Source organism: Hippocampus bargibanti, linkage group LG22 (assembly GCF_051943395.1).
Source record: "Hippocampus bargibanti isolate YZ-2025 linkage group LG22, ASM5194339v1, whole genome shotgun sequence".
Taxonomy (NCBI): Eukaryota; Metazoa; Chordata; class Actinopteri; order Syngnathiformes; family Syngnathidae; genus Hippocampus; species Hippocampus bargibanti.
In genome coordinates this window covers 285,045-305,297 of record NC_142755.1, presented here as the reverse complement: position 1 = coordinate 305,297, position 20,253 = coordinate 285,045, and the positions used below count along the sequence as shown (strand labels likewise).

At 48.9% G+C, this 20,253-nt stretch overlaps 1 protein-coding gene across 4 annotated transcripts; it reads right to left on the bottom strand.

Annotated features, from left to right (window-relative positions):
* Positions 1 to 17: 17 nt before the first annotated feature.
* Positions 18 to 11,739, bottom strand: etv6 (ETS variant transcription factor 6). 4 transcript variants are annotated; one of them, XR_016113736.1, is made up of 8 exons: positions 11,401 to 11,739; positions 9,894 to 10,041; positions 4,765 to 4,929; positions 2,610 to 2,744; positions 1,584 to 2,159; positions 834 to 976; positions 653 to 748; positions 18 to 582 (listed from the first exon to the last, which is right to left on the bottom strand). XR_016113736.1 is itself a non-coding variant. In XM_088989149.1 (8 exons), exons 1-8 carry the CDS (start codon positions 11,428 to 11,430, stop codon positions 480 to 482), a joined length of 1,401 nt encoding a protein of 466 aa, XP_088845275.1. In that variant the 5' UTR covers positions 11,431 to 11,739; the 3' UTR covers positions 18 to 479. The 4 variants fall into 4 exon arrangements, 3 of the variants coding, with proteins under 3 accessions (XP_088845275.1, XP_088845276.1, XP_088845277.1); XM_088989149.1 differs by having other exon boundaries at positions 653 to 753; XM_088989150.1 differs by having other exon boundaries at positions 653 to 753; positions 9,894 to 10,038.
* Positions 11,740 to 20,253: the final 8,514 nt, after the last annotated feature.

Sequence of the window (20,253 nt, the reverse complement as noted above, 5' to 3'; positions counted from 1 at the left end):
AGTGGCGACTCTGGAAATGACACCGCTCAATTAGTTTTTTTAATTCTTCCAAGCAAAATTCACTAAAAGAAATTGCAGTTGGATAAGAAAAAAATGTCGATTCAATCGTCAAATCATCCTGCACACTCACACACACACACATACACAATGCCACAGGAAATGCATGGGAAATAAAATGACAAAAAACAAACAAAAAATAAGTACAGTAAGTGATTGGTTTGCTTTTGCAGTTCACAAAAAATATATATTTGTATTCCGTGCTGTCCATCAGACAATTTAAAAGTACAGTCAATGATCCAAAGGCATTTTGGGAAATATTTTGCTATCCGTGTCTGGGTCGGTGTTTGCCAACAGCAAATGTTGACCTTTGAGGTTCAACGACGATTGTTCAAGCCGCTTTGAGAAGGCATCGGCGGCTTTTGCAGTAGTTTCAAAAAGACAAAGACAGTTTGCAGGCTCTTTTCTTCCCTGTGAGTTCCTCAGCACTCCTCTTTGATGTAAATTTGTTCGTACGTGTCGGACTCCAAATGCTCCAGGCGGTCCGTCTGGCCGTTGACGATCTCGTCCGGGGTCTTCATGAACCTGCCCGACGCCAAGACCATCCGTTTGTTAACGTCCTTGTCAGCGTTAACGGACAAAAGAAGTGGTTTACCTGAACAAAAGTCTCTGGCCGGGTTCTTTCCTGATAATGTTGAGTTTGTAGTAGTGTCTCAGGGCTCGGGACATCTTCTCATACGTCATGTTGGTCCTGTTCTGGAAACCCAATCAAATGCCATCATATTCCAAGAGGATCCCAAATGGCGTGCGTCCTTTATTGTTGTTATTTTTGGTACCTTGTGGTTCCCCCAGAGCCTGGCCAGACCATTTGGGTCCATGATGCGAAAGATTTTACTCTCCGGGTCCTCCCAGCGGATGTAGTTTTCGTAGCGGCTGTCTGACAGGAGCTGGTAGACGTAGTCCCACAGGAGACGGCAGTCTGGGAGGGACGGGACGGGACGGGACGGGACGGGAGAAAAAATGAGCAATCGTCGGATTTGGACGTCATAACGGGGAAAATGGACCAAAAAAATGTCTTTTACTTTGTAGTACTCAATTTGTTTCTTAGAGTGCAGCGGAAAGTATCGCACAGCGTTCCGCCGGTGTCAAACCCAAGGCCTGAGGGCCACATCTGGCCCACCGCCTCATTTATTCGGCCTGTGAAATGAAATCCAGTGATACCTCTGCTTACGAACTTAATTGCTTCCCACAAATTGTGTGTAAGGCGTTTTTCATAATCCTCACGAGTTAAAATAATAATAATACATACATACATAAGCGCCTTTCAAAACTCCCAAGGTCACTTTACAGTCATAGGATAAGTTAGATGGCTAGCTAGATAGCTCTGTCGGTGGACCCAAGCCTGAATTCATCCATATTGCTATATTGCAAATGATATGATGGAAAATAAGTTGTCATGACAACCTGCCGTGCTGAAGAAAAAGACCGCTAGAATAAAAATCAAGCGCCCTTTTCCAAAATGCCCACAGGAAGCGTCCAATAGTTGGCTAAAAAAGAGAAAGTTGTCGTCGGGGCGAGTGCTTTACCTGCGATGCGTCCGATGGGCATCTGGTGCTCTTCGGGCGGCGACACGGGCATGAGAAAGTTCCTGTAGAGCGCCTCCTCGGGGTGCTGCAGAAGGTGCTGCGGCACCCCCTGGTGGGCCGGCGCCATAGGGTGCGCCCGCTCCACTTTGGCCTCGCGGCCGTTCTCGCCGTGCAGCCCGCGAGCGTGCCTGAAGTCCAAAGCGGCGGCGGCGGCGAGGCTCCGGCCCGTGTTGGCGAACGCCGCCGGGTTCCCCGCCGTCCCCGACGTGAGGCGGATGACTCGGGGCGGGCCGGCCTCGGGGCCCCCCGGGCCGGGCGCCTCCTTGGGGGTGGCGCAGCGCCCGTCGGGGGAGACGGCCAGCGGGTAGGCGTCCTCGGGCAAGTGGTGGTTGCTGTCCGGCAGCTGCGAGAAAGCCTGGACGCGGTCCTCGGCGCAGGCGTGCCGGTGGGTGGCGGCGGGGGGCGACGGACGCGGCGCCGGCGGCTGGTGAGGCGAGCGCGAGCGGTGGCGCAGTTCGATGGTGGGCGGGTGCTGGGGGACGGGCTCCGGGGCGCACGCCGACCGACGTACCGTTTCTGTCACAAACCACAGATGTCGGACTGGAAGCAACAAAAAAATAGACCAAGAACGAACGAACGAGCGAACGAACGAACGAGCGAACGAACGAACGAGCAAACGAACGAACGCTGCTGCTTTCTGTGAGTGTGTCATGCTATTGCTATTGCATATAGCTCCCCACTAGGTGTCACTGTTGGCCCAAAGTGGTTGCCTCCACTTTTTTGGTGATCGTTGGTTCGTTGCTTCCAACTTCCAATGAATCAACGTCCCCAAATGAGTCAAGCCGTTGGTATTTTCCAACAGCTCCGCACGCCACGCGCGGCCCAAATTGTTGGCGCGTGTTGCCATTTCCTCGTGGAACAGGTTTGGTGAAAGCTTTTGGCGCAGATGCGGCGTGCGTTGAATTAGCGTCCGCGTCAGATTGATGACGATGAAAATTCTATCTATGGAGTGATCGGGTGGCTAACCTTCTAGCTTCAGATGCTGCGCCGAGCTCTCGGGAAGCAAGTGGAAGGAGTTTCCCGGGAAGTAGCCGGAGGGGTAGAACACTTGCGGCTTCCTTTGCTTCAGGGTGTGTTGCAGCAGCTCGTATAAGACGTCACCTGCAGGGGGGGAGTGCGGGGGTGAACTTTTAGAAAAGGGGAAGTCACAAACGCAGATTTCTGAGGAAGACCATGAGTTCCTTGTGGTTTTCGGGCAGTTGCGTAATGATGGAAGGATCGCAACCTTTTCCCGATTTAATCATCAATAATAATACATTTCATTTATAAGCGCCTTTCCTATTTGGCTTTTCGTACCCCTCCACCACCCAAAAAATTGAACCATGGTCAATTGTTTATGTGTGATTATTTTTTCCCATCCACTTTTTAGCCAATCAATTCGCTCGTGATCGAACCTGTCAATCACGGGTTCCTCCAATACTTTTGCAGATTTGATACGAAAAAAAAAAAACAAAGTCTGGCTCAAAACAACATTCCGCCTGGTGTTTGTCGTTTTGATTTGAAAGTATCGCACAGCGTTCCGAGGGTGTCAAACCCAAGGCCCGAGGGCCACATCTGGCCCATCGCCTCATTTATTCGGTCTGTGAAATGAAATCCAGTGATACCTCTGCTTACGAACTTAATTGCTTCCCAGAAAGTTTGTGTAAAGAAAAAAATGTGTCTTCCAAACATTTATTTCCCATGAGAAACCATTAGAATGAGAATAATCCGTTCCCAGGTCCCCATAAAACATACTTTTCTACTAAATAAGCGTTAAAACGACACAAAATAGAGCTGATTTCATGTATAATAAATGTGCTACACAACGGAGGAAAAAGCCCCAAACGGGAAGTTGAGGCGAATGATTAACAGCGTGGTTGTTGACTTCCCGCCAGCCAAACAAACGGGACCGAGAACGGGTTGAACAAATAATAACTTGGCCCCAAGCAGACAGAAGAAGAAGGAACCCTGAGATCACGTTTGACTGCTCACACTGACAAACAAGACCTTTTAGCATCGCAAGGAAGTCACGGAGGACACACGCGCGCTCACACATACACGCTCACGCGTACACACTCGCACGCTACTTTCAGTTCTCACTTTTTAGTGCGGTGACTGGAAAAATGTCCACTTCCTGATTCAAGAGGATACGATCCATTTTTAGTGCCATGAAACCAAATCAACGATTGCTAAATGATGATTTTTCATCCAATTTGGCCGTGAGGGAGAAGGAAAATAACGCAGCCATCAATTATTGGCTTTGGGCCTCTTCCTAGTTTAGGACGGGGAGGGTCTGTTTTGCATAAATTGTCACTACGTGAAACGCGGTGACAGGAAATGACCTGTCAATCATATTTTCATTCGAGTCGGACAGTAAGTAACCCTCAAAAAGGAAGTATGAGTGGTGGGGAATTTGGTCTTGCACATTTATTTACATTTCATTCGTATCTATTGTTATCTATTATTTATTTATTGTTGTTATTCTTATTTATTATGTATCATGTATCATTTATTATTATTTTCACAGTACTTAACTCATTCGCTGCCATTCCCGAATCAAGCGCTGGTCAGACCTCTGGTCATGTTTTTCCCTTCCACTAGGGGGCCGCATTTGCTGCATTTTTTTTTTCCTAACGCTGTATTGAATGTTGATGCCTAAACGTCAACAATAGCGCGGCTCTTGCAATTGGAGTGAAAATGACAATAACCCTGGCACCGGAGTGGACGCATGTTTCCACGTTGTCTGGTGGTGAAGGAGTTAATGATTCCCGTTTGATATTGAAAAGAAATCCGGCGGTCGGTGCGCCTGTTTTCAAGCTCTCGGCCGCTGCCGCTGTTGCCGAGGCGACGGTTGACGTTGCTACTTCCTGATGACGTGTCCGCTACTTCCTGCGGCCTCGCTATTGATTTGTTGATGTCGCTTTGGAGCTGCGACAAGCTAATGCTTCCGGAACTTGTTTGGGGAGGGGCGCTTGATTTGTATTCACTCCGCTCATTTTACCTTCTTGCTTTTAAAATAATAGTCCGGCTTATTAAGAGTGTTGAATTGTACGCACGAAGGACTTGGAAATCCAGCGCCAGCTCCATATGGATTTGTTTTAAATGGGGGAGTGAGCGGGGGACGGGGGGGGACGGGGGTTACCGGAGTGCGGCGAGCGGTAGCGGAAGTCCTCTTTGGTGAGCAGCAACAAGGCTTTGCCGTTCATCTGGAAGGAGCCGCTGGGGATGGGCCGCAGGGCAAACTCCTTCTCGGACCAGCGCAGCCACTGGACCACGTCCTCTCGGCTCCACAGCGCCGGCTGCGAACCTGGAAAAAAAAGGGGGGTCAAAAGGGGCAACCTTGACGGATGGGGGGGAGTCAAGTCGACGCAGCAGGGGAAGGAAGGAAGGAAGGAAGGCCGGATGAGGGGAGAGTCGGGGGCAGAGGAAGGAAGGAGGCAAACGCACTAAAAGAGGAGATTGAGGAAGTGGAGATAAAAGGAGGGAGCAATGCAATTACGACAATGGCCGTCATCAAACAAAAGGCGCTCACGCGCGCTGAGGGACACAAAACGAAAGGATTGCGAAAGGTCCAAAAGTAAAAACCACGGTTGCACTTTTAGTCATGGCGGACCACCTGGAAAAAAAACTCCCCCAACGGATGTGGCCACTTGTCGCCGGTGTTTTTCAAGGTGGGGGGGGTCGGAAAGGCTTTTTTTTTTCCCCGCCATTCCCACCCGAGCGAGCTGTTTTTCACGGCAACGTGTTTGGGTAGCAAAGCCTGCTAGGCGGCGGCGGGTCACGGGGTCAAGGCCGTCGGCATGCTCACTCCTGGGGGGTCGAAAAGCAAACGGGTGCTTTCCGCTCGGCCAAAAAAATGCCGGTCAGGGGAAATTGGGCCATTAGCACCCCCCCTCCCCCTCCCCCCAAAAAATGTGTCCCACTGGAAGTCATCCAAGCCAAGTTTGGTTTCAGTGCAGGAAATTTCCAGCGGGAAGCTTGACGACGACAAAAAAAAAACAAAAAAACAACACAAACAAGCAGGGAGGCTTTACAAAAGTCAGCGTGGGAAAGATGGACGCAAAGAAAAATAAACCAGGGGAGCGTCGCTGCAAAGGGGCCGAGGGGGAAAACAAACAGAAGAGGAAAGCCACACCAGGCCAGAGTGCAACGCGGGGGCAGCGTACTTATTCTGGGATGTCATTTGCAAAAGTCATCTGGATTCACTTCCGACACGCTCGCTCGCGACGGCGACACTTTCCACCGCGGCGCAATCCAATTCATTAACATGCTAAATCCATGCTAATAGAGACAAAAAAGGGGGATTTTTGCCACAGGTTGTGTTCGCTAATTGATTAGCATGCTAAATCCATGCTAATACAGAGCAAAGAAATAAAAAACAGACTGGATTTTCGTCACGGGAAATAAAAAATTAATGACTGCCTTTCTTAGCCTTTTTTGTACCATGAAAATAGGAGCCGGTTTAGCTGTCAAAACAAAAAACAATCCCCCACTTAGCCTTTTTTTGTAATATTAAAACATTATCTGCCACATTAGCCATTAAAAAAGGCGTCTCGGCCTTTTTTTTAATCACTAAAACATTCTCCATGTTCGCCTCTCGCAGCCTTTTGTTGTCTCATCCAACATAATTAGCCACATTAGCTGTCAAAATAACAACTTTGCCTTTTTTATTTTGCATCTGGAACACATTATTAAGCTGTCAAAGAAAGCCTTTTTTTTTTCTTTTGTGTCATGAAAACATTGTTAGGCATGTTAGCTGTCAAAAAGTAACTGCAAATTAAACAAGCCAGCCTCTCTTAGCCTTTTTTCTTTGTATCTTTGGGAAAACATTATCAGCCACCCGAGCTATCCCTCCGCCCCCAAAGAAAACCATCATAGCCTTTTTTTGTGTCACGAAAACATTAGCAGCCTAGTTAGCTATAAAATAAATAAATAAACAAACAGATGGCACTGTAGCTAGCTAGATGGATAGATCGGTAGCTAGGTAGATAAAAATGTTTTTGTTCACTCAGATGGAAAATTCCAATTGGAACACAAAGTTGGTGTCGGAACCATCGCTACCGTCGCGTGGAAACAATCGATTGGCGCGCAAATACACTGTTGACAAGTTGTACTCGGCGTGCCACGCGCGCCTTAGCCGTAGCGGCGCGAACGGCCTTCAGCTGGATGAATAAAAACAAAGAGCGCACTATCAGTACAGCTGGGACTTTGCCCCGTACGCCCTTCTTTGCTAACTGTTTGCCTAGCCTCTCAAAAGCAGAAGTAGGCGTCGCTAGCTCACAAGACGACGGCGGGCTTTATTTCTCCGCCGACTCGAGGAGGAGGAGGAGGAAGAGGGAAAAGGAGGTCCTTTTGGGACTCGGTGACGTGTGGCCATCCATTTCCTTCCCCTCCTCCCTCGTCGTACATCCCCTTTTTCTTGTTCCGCTCGCCGCCAACGCACACTTTTCCTTTCCTGTCCCTTTTCCTCCCCTCCGAGCCATATTTGTGAAGGAGCAAACAAACATAAAAGGCCTCATCGATGGCACGCGGCCATTTTTTTATGAGCAGGAAGTAGCGCGACCTGTTCTGGATTGTTTGTTGTCAAGAAATCCGGAGCACGACAGCTCTTGCAACTCTTTTCTTCCTTTTTGTTCACGCTTTAGCAAACGACGTCAATAAAGGAAAGGAGGGTACTGGGAGGGGGGGGGTGGTCTTCTTTCCGCCCCGCTTGTGCTCGTTTTCAAGCCAAGTCAGCATTTTGAAACGCAAACATCAGCAATGGCGAGAAGCTCAAAACGGCTGACATACTTTGACCTGTTGATATTTCCGATCATTTGAAGAACAGCAGTGAAAACGGCCATTTGCTTGTCGCAACTTGCAAAGCCGCAATGACTTTACAATCTTCTTTTGGATTTGCTGAAAGGAGCTTTGATAAGACACATTTTTTGATGTCGTTTTTGGAAATTAACTCGTATCAGGCTGGCAAGGAAGGAAGGAAGGATGTCAGGAGGGCCACGAATAAATAATAAAAGGGAAGGGAGGAAGGAAGAAGGAAGGAGCTCGGAAAAAAAAACAAAAACAAAAGAAGTGGATTAGGAGGAAGAAAAGGCGCTTAAGAATGCAACAAAATGGGGTTTGGGTTGCCGGTTTCCTGAAAAGAAATCCACTTTGTTAAATTGGCCAATGAATTAAATGTATTGCTTAAACCCCCTGACCCCCACCAAAAAATATAAATACATAAATAAATAAAACAGGTGATGAGAAATAAAGGTCAAAAAGAAGGATCCATCATTTGATACTACTACTACTACTACTAATAATAATAATAAATTCCATTTATAAGCGCCTTTCAAAACTATCAAGGACACTCAAGGATATTTTTTCTGCGGGTGAGCAGCGGCAGCCACACGCGCCAGCATTCACTCAACCCGGAAGTAACAAAGTAAAAGAAAAAAGAAAAAATGATAAGAAGAAATAATATGACGACACAAAGACACAGAGAGTGGCACTGTCTGATTTTGAGCAAATGTTGTTTGCATTGTGTCCGAAACTTTCTGTTGACTTTGTTTAGCGCATGCAACCTCATTATGACTGTCACTCACTCTTTGCTAGCAAAAAAAAAAAAAAAAAGGCTAATGGAGAAGGGACACGCCATTGTTCTTTTATTCTCCCAACCAAAGATTCCATTCATCCGATCGGAGTGTGTTCAATAGGAAGTTGGCCGTAAGCTGGCCGACGCACCCCCCCTGCCGCCATGTTATTTTCTTTTGAAACATCATGCGGAGGAAGAGACGGACGGGCGGGGGCTGCATTCAGCTCCAAAGCCAGCCAGCAAGTTAAAACACACACACGCCGACATTTGTTGAGGAAGGAAGCAGCGTCTGCCCACTCGGGAAATTCCTGAGGACGAGCGCTGCTTCCAGGGGCAGGAAATTTCCCCTCCGAAAAAAATAATGATGCAATGCGTCACAGACAGTCCCCAAAAAGACAAAAACGTGGAGGGAGCTCTATCTCAGCTGCTGTCCAATCCGTCAGATGACATTTGAGGATCTGCTTTTAATTGCAGTGCCTGACGGGAAGCTTTTTTTTTGGGGGGGGAGTGTGAGGAGCCTGTTTGTGACCCCCCTCTATCGAATCCACTTCCTCTCCAGGAAATGGAGAAGGCGGATGTCTGCCCACACTGCAATTTCCTGCCCGGTTCCTTCTTCTTCTTTTTTCCTTGAAACACCCCCCCCCCCCCTCTTTCCACTCTTCCCTTCCGTCACTCATTTGCACATGTTTGCCAAGGACGGATGGACGGACGGACGGACAAGCGGAGGTGTCGGGCTGCACAGAAACAAGCCAGCGTTTCCTGCCGGGTCGGCAGCGTGAAAACAAAATGGATTGAAATACGACGCCAGCAAACGCACGCGGAAGTGACTTGGCAGGAAACAAAAGCCAAAAGCCAAAAGCCCTCCCTCCTTCCCCTTTTCTTCCTGAAACAATGCCTGAATAGTTTCCTGCCAATGGCAGGACGGACGTCCTCGGCTCACCAAAAAGAAAGAAAAAAAAAAAAAAGAGTTAAATATTGACGGACGGACGGACGGACGGACGGACGGACGTGTGGGTCTTGGCCAAGTTACTGATTGAACCACGTTGGGCTAACTATCTCTTGGCCGCCCGCCAACCTCACCTGCTCTCTTGTCGCGCCGACAACAACAACAACAACAATTTAGCCGCCGTTCACCTCCGGCTCACTCCCAATTTCAATCAATACGGAACAAATAAAATTGGACAAATTCCAATTACTTAGCGCAAAATGGCGGCATTGACTTTTAACGCAGGATGGTTTTCTTCCGAAAGCCTCCGAGTCCTTGAAAGTGACACGACTGGACTGCTTTAGCGCCGTGAGTCACTCTTGGTGATGATGGGATGCCGTCCATAAAACCGCACGCGTGTTTATGAACCGGAAGTAGCGTCCAAAAACTGTTTCACCTCCCGACGTTTTTGTCTTGCGGCGGCTCGTCGGCGCCGTCCCATCGCGGCAGCGTGCAAAAACAAGACCTTCAAGGTCAAGCTTTTGCGTCAAGGTCACTTTGTTTTTGCCAAACCAAAGGTCATTTTGAAATGGTTGTCCCATACAGTACATTTGCCTCTGCTTTTTTTTTTGGGGGGGGGGGGTCGTCATGTGACACCTTATGGCCGGAAGCAGATGTCGTGCAGCCAACATCTGCTTCGACACCTCCCCGGCTGACAAGTCCAGCACAAACTGCACGTGTGCACGTGTGTGCGTGCGTGTGTGAGACTCACGCAGGTGCGCGGCCAGTCTGGCGGGCCTGTCGTCCATTCGGGTGGTGGCTGTCCCGGCGGCGGGGGCATGGGCGACGGGGGCGTGGACGGGGGAGGAAGTGGAGTTTGGCAGCGGGTTGGCGGAAGGACTGAAAGAGCGCCTCTCCTGCTATGAATAGACAGACAGACAGACAGACAAAAGCCAGGCTCACAAAACGGGCCAAGACCGCCGCCGGCTCTCAACCCAAACAGCCAAACGCCTCCCGGCCCCCCCGACGCCGTCCCCCACGAACAGGCTTGACTGCCCTCATGTCATGCACTCACTATAGATGACTGATACACAGCGTTGTTATGCCACACGCCTCCATTTATAGCTCGCTAGCTAGCTAGCTAACGAGCTATCTATTTAGCTAACTAGCTATAGCCAGCTAGTGTTTATTTGTGTATTTATTTATTGATTGATCCAGTTATTTATTCATATATATTTGTTCAGTTCATTAACTAATTACGAGATTAATTACAGAAGTAATTAATTTGTTGTTAGTAGTTAGTTACCTACTTTGTTGGTTTGTCAGTTGGTTATTTAATTTGTTCGCTAATTGGTTTGTAGGTTGGTTGGTTGGTTAGCTCCGATGATGCACGAGAGGTAAACAAATGTCGCTAGAACGTCGGCTTCCGTTATTGAGCTAAACAAGAAGCAGACTTTTTTTAAGAGGAAATGAAGCTTACTTGTGGCTTCTTCTCTCTGAATGCTGTCGGCACCCACTCACTTTTGTGTGTGTGTGTGTGTGTGTGTGTACGCACGCACTCACTAACTGAATGCAGCAGGAATTTCCTGTGGAAGCTAAGAAGCAATCTTTCAGTCTTCCATTTCCTCTTTCATGCAGATCTTTTGCTCTAGAACTTATTGATCTGACGGGGGCAATTGGGTTATAGGAAAAAAAACAGTAATCTTGAGGCAGCTTTGACCTCTTTGAGTGTTGAGGACAGCGGTGGGCTGTCAGACCATGACATCATACTCACGAATGAAACATTTGAGGGAGGGGGGTCCTGTTTTAGCCTTGACGTGTATTCATTATCATTGAGGTTATGGCTCACTGAAGCTCAAATTGACATGGCTTGAGAGAAAGTTGCAGATTTGGTGAATATGGAAGCAAAATAAGAATCTTCGAGTATCTCTGGCTTTGACGGGTGGGCCATATTTCGGTTCGGGGAGCAAGTGTGCGTGTCATCTTCAAGCACCTGACACTATCATAACACGCACGCAATAACGTATGCGCTACAAACCAAGACACGCCATTGGCAACTGTGCCCCCCCCCCCTCCCCCTCGTCCAGCTGTTCAACGTGGGCAACACGTGGACTCTATTTTGAGGATTTCAAAGGTGGTCGTGATGCGAAACGAGTCCCAGAACTCGGCGCGTCGGGAGCAGACACGCGGGCGCACTACACGCAACAGATGAGCCGCCAAAACAAAAGCATCCCGACCCCATTCGCCCCCCGAGTCCCCACCGCGGCGCGCGTCCTTACCTTGGCCGCATCCGTGGGCGATTCAGACATGATCTCCCGCGAACTTCCTCTTCCGCTGACTTTTCCCTCTTTTGCTTTCAATCTTTCCTCCCCCGATACGTGTTGTCCGCTTGGTCCACCCCCTCGTCGTCCACCGACGCAGGGGCCGGCCGCCTTTTGCGCTTCGCAGTCCCCGTCGTCGGGCTCGTTCTAGCGGCCGCGAGGCTCCATCGGCCCGGCGCGGAAAACACTCCAACTTCTTGTGTCTTGTCTTGTGTGTGTTTCCTTTTTTTTCCGCGTGTCGGCGGCGCGCACGTCAATAATCCCTTCCTGGAAGAGCGCGGCGGCGTGCGCAGGCTGTGCACGCGCGCTCGCGCCCTGGCTCGCTCTCATTGATCCGGACGTGCGTGTGTGTGTGTGAAATGACGTCGTTTCCCAGCACTTGGCCGTGCCCCCTTTTAAAGGGAAACAGCAAATGCACTTCGTGTCGGTTTATCAAGCTTGCTTAAGCCTTACAGCGCAGTAATAACAACATTTTTGGACTTGCTAGCCAGAACAGGCTACGACTTGCCCCTTTGCTGTTATTTGATAGCTAGCGCCCTATACTTTCAATTATAAGCGACCTGCCGGAAACCTCGAGAATTCAGTTGTTTTGCCTCTACAAAACCAAATACAGGTAACATCTGACTTACGACCGAGTTCCGTTCCAACCAAATGGTCGTAAGTTGAAATATAAGTTCAATCAATATGTATGGTATCGCATTTGAACAAGTCTACCGGAAATATTGCCACAATAAAATAGTCTCCGATGCGGCCCCGGCGTACCTGGATGGTGACGCCCTGCCATCCCACGCCCTCTGTCCGTGACCCCGTTTCCTCGTCAATACATGGTGTTATGTTTTGTGGTTTTGCAATGTTTGTTGTGTTGCTACAAGCATTAGCGGATTAGCAGCCCTCCTGGTTATTTGCTTCCTGCACGCTGTTGTATATTAAGTGAGATTGACGCCCAACCTCAAAGGTTGAAAGTTGCCGATTGGGCCTGCACTTTTTTTTTTTTCCAATTAGACAAGACCGTGACCACTTGACACTGTCCTTGACATTTTGCAGGCACGTTACGACCCATCGAACCTTTTTTTGTGTCCTCTGTTTATCGGGACTACGTACGCTCAAGCGTGATATGATATTTGATATGGAGATGCAACACGCGATTGATATGCACATTGAAATACAGTCGACTGACTCATCAAAAGCATAAAATGAAACCACGCGGAACGGGCTCCCTCTAGCGGCGGAGGGGAGTCATTTCAATCCAGTTTGGATGCATGTTACTTGGATTTGGATTGTTTTTGTTTTTTTTTTAATCCCTTTTTCCTGCTATTTCTCATCGCTCACTTTCACCAGTCCGTTGGCCTCAATACCATTCCCCACCCTCAAGAAAATCCACTCACGAACCTTCCCTTTGTTGACATTTGTCATCTGCCCAGCTGCCCGCTTTACATTAAGGTGTTGCATTTTCCGCTCTCTTGTAGTTGTTTTTCTTTTTAGCCTGTACATCGCTCAGCGCATAGAAGCAAAGAAAGCATTCCAGGACTTTGGACTGCTCTGTAGTCCACTGCCCACACTTTCTTAAAAATAACGCCGAGCGAAGCGTGGGCTTCAAGCCAGAGCCAAAACAATGCTGCCAAATGAATGCATTTGGCCCAAATGCAACGGACATACAAGGAGCTTCAGTGTGTGTGTGTGTGAGGGAGTGGCCAGGTGTTTATTCGGGCAAATTAAAAAGTAGTTTCAAAAGAGAAAATAAAATGCATTTGCCTTTCACTGTCCTTTGTTTTGTTTTTTCAGCGACAGCCCACCCGGTGATGGTCAATAAGCAGTGACATTAAGCGGCCTAAGCGGCGACTTCCTGTCTGACGTTGGCCCGTGGCGGCAGGTGCGTCAATGCAGCATTTGTCTCGTTTTGACAACGCAAAAGTGCCTAATGACGTGTCCAATGTCCTTCTTTTCTAGTTGCCCCCCCCCCCCACCTCTGACGTGGCCCGCCGTGTTTGGCCGACAACCTCCACGACTTTGGTGAGGTGAGGTTCTTATGATGGCGTGGTGTACAACAAAATTTCGAATGATCATGTGATGTGCCAGGAAGACAGACCACGCCTTCTCGTGAATATGAAATGCGTCCCCAACCCGATGCGCTACACTTTATTTTTGTCATTGTGTTTTGTCAAGAGTTATTGCTTTCCAATGCTACGCATCACTTACTCGGTACGCATTCCAACTGAAGCAATTCGATTCAGCTCGGCTTGATCATTTTTTGGCGACATCCTTGCCGAAATGTCTCTGCCGTGTTCTCGTTCTGGCCACTAGATGTCACTATGGGCTTGCCTGTAAATATCAGTTTGGCCATCACAAGCGTTCGTTTTTATTTTTTTGACATTTGTTTTAGTTTTTTAGCTTTTAAGTGACTTAATGCTCGTTTATGTTGTCAATATATCAAAAATAACTTGAAAGCGATCAATATGACATCCGGGTATCGATCGATCTCACCCGGTGAGCGTCTGATAACCACGCCCCTCATTTGCCGCCTGTCCAATCGACTTTGAGGAGGCGCGGTCATCAACGCGCCCCCGATCTGTTTCCCGGCGTGCATTGCGAGGGACCTGAGAGGTGGGGAGGGGGCGGGGGGAGGCTTGGCTTGGCTTGGCTTGCAATTGCGAGCAGGAGAATAACGCCAGCACTAAGAAGAAGAAGGAGAAGCCAAAAAAAAGGCAAGATAGCTTCTCTTTCATCGCTGTCAACCGTTGAGGTAATTCTTATTTTTATTGCTGCATTGAAGCTATAAAAACGCACCTTCCACCTTTGCCTTGTGCGTGCAGCACCGTGACAGCAAAGGGAATTGCAAATTGGTCTTCAGGAGATGCTCCAGCTAGCACGCTGCGTCCAGCTGTTTTTTTTTCTTTTGGGTGGGGGGGCTAGTAGCTATCATGTGGAAGGATGAATAGCAGGTTTCTGCAGGGATTCCCCCACATTTGTTCGCTACCTGGTGTGTGTGTGTGTGTGTGTGTGTGTGTGTGTGTGTGTGTGTGTGTGTGTGTGTGTGTGTGTGTGTGTGTGTGTGTGTGTGTGTGTGTGTGTGTGTCTGTGTGTGTGTTAAGTCCCAGAATGTTCTTCCCCATTGAGAATGCTCAGATTGCACTCAAATGTTTGTGTGAGATCATCAACATCCCATCTAAATAGTCACCTTGTCCTTTAAATGCCCCCCCACACCCACACACACGTTGTTGAAATGAATGTGGTGGCAGTCCGAGTTGCAAAAAGAGCTTGCACACAGGACACTTGATCAATCACTCGCTCAACTAAGATGTGATGATGCCTGTTGAGGATTGAGCGTTGTGCTGAAGACGGGCATTTGTTTGCAATTGTTTCCAAGAAAAGAAACAAAATGACACGCCTCCCGCCCTCAAATGAATTTGCCAGTCAGGGATTTGATGTCGAGGCTGGATGAAATTCAAAAATAGAAGAGTCGCGTTGACATTCCAGATGTAAGCAGAGCTGCAATGTTGGCACAGACAGCTTTACCGAGCATTAGCTTTTGATGCTAACATTTAGCAAAATTGTTGGCGTGCGGTTTTTACAAATGGAACAATTGCTCTTACGAATGTCAAACGTTTATTCTGTAATTTCCATTGACGCAAAACAATAAATAAATAAAATAAACGACTGCTGCGAGGGGAGTCTTTGGCTGTCAATCATATCAGGTGGGAGCACAAAAGCCTGGATATTGATGATAATGACCCGGCACAGCCGACTAAATGGCTTGAATAATTTATCAGGCAATCGCGGGGACAATCCCAATGTTGCCGCTGTAAACGGGCATCTCAACATTTGCTCCGCCTCCTCAAAACGGACCCCGCAGACGACACCTTTTTCAGTGTCGTCATCTTTTTATTACGATGATTGTTTGAAGTTTATATTTAATGTCCTGGGAAGGTTTCTTCAGCCGTCATCTGTACAAAAGTGAAGGTTTCGGACGTTTCGCCTCCTATCCACGAGGCTTCGTCAGCAAACTAAAGTTCTTTAGTTCGCGAAACGTCCCAAACCTTCAGTGTGATGTTTTGCTGATCACAAAAATATATTCGTATCCGTGACTGGTTCAGAATTTATTCAAAGTAGAGTCATTGGATTTGCATTTTACGCAATAAGTCTTTCAAGCAAGATTTGTTCCCTTGATTTCTAATCATCTGATGGTATTTCGATGTGTTCAAAGACTCCAGGCGCTTCATCGGCTGTTCAATCGCGTCGTTCATTCGGTCTTTCAGATCCTGTCCAGACCAAGCATCCTTTGTCGTCCGTTTCGCAGTTGACTGACCAAATGATGTTAGCTCAGTCGTCTGTCGAGGCTCAAATGCTACGACAGTCGTCTGGCCGTTGTTGATCCTATGGAATCAAGTCATCGTGTCGATCCATCAAAGTGCTACCAAAAAGTCCGAGAGTCGTGTCCTTGATTGTTAGTTTTTGGTACCTTGTGGTTCCCGACATAGCATGCCATTTGGTCCATGTAGTCTTACCTCATGGTCCTCTCCAGGATTCAATGGTTCGTACGTGCTTAAAGCTGTGGTAGTCCCCAGAGACGGCAGTCTGGGAGGGTGGAGACGGGACGCGGGACAGAGCAATGTCATTTGGCGTCATCGAGATGGAAGAACTGCTAAGAATGTATTGTAGACAATGTCTTCTACTAGGACGGAGTAGTCAAGACGCGCGAGTTCGCAGGACCTGGCTGACCAATGTACCAATGTGCAGTCTCACTATCTGTGAATGCAAATGTCTGCTAATTTTATCATGTTCCGTGTCAAATGAAGCATGATTCCACTAGCCTTTCACGCTAGGTCACATCTGCTACGAAGGATTCATAGCCTCACTCAGCTTTATATCCTAATTGAACAGTAATACTCTGCTAGTACTTAAGCTTCAAAATGTAGTGTCATGATATACGAGTATAGAAACGTTGATACAATGCTTAAAGCCGGATAATCAGCTGTGCTCAAAATACGAATGCTCGGTAGAGAAAAATCAGCATGAGCATTTGCTCTGCCGTGCTGAAGCAGTAAAGTTGCTAAACTAGAAGAGTGCCGCTCAGGATGCAGAGGTCCGCAAGCGCCTGCTCATATGCTTCGCCCAGTGAGAGTGCGCTAGGTGGCCTGAGTCTGGCCGCAGGGCTGTCCGCGGCCGGCCTTGGGCGGCGGAGCCGGTCCATGCAGGCGGTGCTCTCGCGGTGCTGGCCGGCCGTGCCTCGGGCGCCGCGAGGCCGGCCGCTGGTCCGGTCGCAGGCCCCGGAGACCGGCAGGTCGGGCAGCCCGGCCGGCGACCGCGGGGTGCCCGCCGGAGCGGAGCCGGAGCGGTTGGCCGGGCTGCGGGGCCCGGCCTGGGCCGGCGCGGCCCGGTGCAGGCTGGGGGCGGCGGTGCGCCGTCGAGGGGGGTCGGCAGCGGGGCGCCGCGGGGTCGGCGCAGCGGTGTCGGGACGGCCGGCGGGCGGGCACGGAGTGGCCGGGCAGAGCGAGCGCGAGAGCGTGACGAGTCGATGGGCGCGATCGGCCAGCGTCCGAGCGTTTCTGCAGGCGCGACGACAAGCTGTCAAACGACGACGCGCGCACAGTGAGTGGACGAAGTGCTTCTATTATATAGCCGACGAACTAGGCCTTGTCCCCAATGCAGCTGGTCAACGCCCAAAATGCTAAGCTGTTCGAGTTCAACATGACGCAACGCCCGAATAGTTCACGTTGGACGCCAGCGTGCCCTATTTCGTTTGGCTGGTTCTGTGAAGATTAATTTGGCGCAAGCAGTGGTGAAACTGTTGGTCCAGCGGTTGGACGTAAATTTAGCCGCTGATAGTGAATCGGTATGCCTTCCTTCGTGTAACTCTCAAGATGCTGCGAGCTACTGGAAGCGAGTCCCGGAGTCGGCCAGATGTTGACGGCTCACTTGAACGGAGGTGTCGGTTGGCCAGCGGCTGTTAGCTTGCATGCTCGGGGCTCGCGTGAATGACGACAGGGGAGTGCAGGGAGATTTTAGAAACGGGTAGGTACACGCAGATGTTTGACGGAAGGCTGGACCTGGGTTTCGGAGTGCGTAAGAGTGAAGCTCGCTACCTTTCTCAGGTCATTACTCTAGACCCCTAGAGCTTGAATTACCAAAAGCGTCATGGCTTTTCGACGTTCGATGAAATCTCCTTGTACCTTTCGACATCTGCGAACTGAATCGGATACTCTCTATCGACTTTACGAAAACGTCTGCATCATCCTGTAATCCGTTTTACTACGCAAGTTGCCGAGGTTAACGCAGGGGCACACCCCAACTGTAAATTCGTCTGTGGAGTTGTTCAACTTATTTCCCAACTTGCTGTGAAAGAAAACCAGAGGTCTCCCTGCCAATTCCCATGGCCGTTTAGACGAGATAACAGTGCCAGTCCCATTACCGAGGACTTTTCTATATAAGCGTAAACGACAGTCGAAAAATGCTGGCATACCACGAACCTCAAGAATTCGGCGAAGATACCTGATAGACTTCTGCTTCCGGAAAGCAAATCCCGACTCGTAAATAATATGTGCCCAACGCAGAAAGAAGAACTGAGCCGATGATAACACAAAGAACAGCACAGAAGAGAGACGGCCAAATACTGCACCAACAGTAGCGACAACCGCAACGGTAACTGAATCAATACTGACTGTTTATAGCGAGCTGAAACAATGCGATCCATGATCAAGAGGTACATCATTAGTGGCTCCACAACGACTAAAGCACTGATTGTACTTCCCATGCATACATAGGGACCTAGCAGGAAGAAGTACGACAGCCATACATTCCGCTCAGTTCCAGAGAGGACGTTGCAATATTCACTGTTCACCATGACAACTTGCCGTGAGCAGGAATACACATTCATTCGGCATCAGCCCTCAAAGTAACGGTGTGCATGTGTTTGCATCATATTGTGCATATTACGATTGCATCTATGCCTTTGATATTTATTAGTGGTACGTTCATTATTGTATCTAAACATTATTGATTTGACTATGTGCAATTCTATCTTCATCATGCAGTTCAGAACAATCTGGTCATGCCTTATGTATTGCTTGGTCATTTATTTTGACGAGCATCTTTTTTTATGCTAACTATCTGTATGCAGGTTCAAATGCTTCAATGTATTCATTCCCTGCAGATAGACGCTATGTCTGTTGATATGTCATGAACGACTTTGTACTTGCATGTATTGAAGTCCGCGGTGCTGCTTGTTTTCAATCTAGCGCTGTGTGAATTGATCAACGTCCTGACGGTTTGCAGATGACTTCACGGCTCCTGAGTTGTGATGCGTTTGAGATGCAATCGTCGTGTAATTTCCTGTTTGATCCATTGCTTGGAACGTTGGGGCCGCTGTTGCTATCGCATGTTTCCGTTCTTGTTATGCCAGCTTATTGAATGCCTCGTAACTTGAGGCTGCTAATGTTGGATGTAGGAGATGGAATTTCGGATTGGGATGCGCGAGTTTGTGACTCTGTGAGTTATCCGTTATATGAAGAGGTGCGATGGCCCAGGAGATCAAGGCGCCGTGTGATCGCGAGCCATGGATGTTGCGGCGGCGGCAGCGACCGCGAGCGTGACCAGCCGGTCAAGCGGCCGAGGCACTATTGAGTGAGATGCGCAAGCAAGTTGCCGTTCAGTAGGAAGGAAGGGTCGGATGGGGATGGGCAGCTACCTTCAGGAAGGCACCACTAAAGAGATTCGGTTGCAAAGGAGGCAATGAATTAGAAAGGGATCAAGCAAAGCGCACGGTAGTGGGGAGGGTCGGAGACAAGGAAGACGGGGAGAAAAGGAAAAGCGGTGAGGAGCGGAAGCGGCTGGCACTGAAGAAAAATTGGCACGAACTGGAAAAGAGAGGGATGATGCATGGAGGGCAATTCGACCAAGCGCTCCAGCGTGGGCACGTCAGCAACGGTCAACGCCGGAACCCGGTTGCACTTTTGTCAGGCCGGAAGCAAACTGCAAGGCATGCCGGGTAGGAAGCCGAGGGGATGGCTTGTCTCACCTGGCAAGATTTTCCCACCGGAGCACAGTACTTTAAAAAAAGGTAGCGTAGATTTCGCACTATAGGGTGTACCGAAAGGCATTTAATTGTTCCCAAAAGATGATCGCGGCGTCACAATCTGTTGATAACCCCATAGTGTTCCCATGCCAACTAGTCGTGATTCTCGTCGCCTGCAAGGGTTCGCCAACACACACTCAAACGGACAACTACTTTGGGAGCGCTCTGCAGTTTTCCCTCTAGAGTAGCACCATCTAGTGGCTGCATTGGGCAACCGCAGACACTCATTTAGCTTCTATCTATCCCATAGGCTTGATAATGTAAATAACCTGTAGCTGATTTGTTTTTATGGAATGCACCTTCAACCAATGTATTCCTCCCGACAACCCAGCCCAAAACTTTATTTGGTCTGCAATGCAGGTCAACACAGGAGAAGAATGAACCCTGGATTGTGTTGTCCTTCGTCTCACTTCCTGTTTTCCTTTCCCAGGGCCAACGAGTGTTTGAATGCGTTGCCGTGACGCCGTTCAAAAGTTAACCCCCCCCCCGTCCGCAGGCCCCCGTCCTCGCTTTCTGGCCCCAGAATCAAAGAGCCAACCACAGACCGTGTTGATGTGGCTCTCGCCAATATTTGTGCCCGCTCTGATGGTGGAATTTGGGGGGGGTCGCAGACTGACAATAATCTCGGTCGCCTCAAGTCACATGTTCGTGAGTATGCGGGACGCATACTCATTTTACTTTTATTTTATTTTTGCCTCCAAATAATTTACAAAATGAAGTGAAGCCCAAAAATCCGTCTGGTT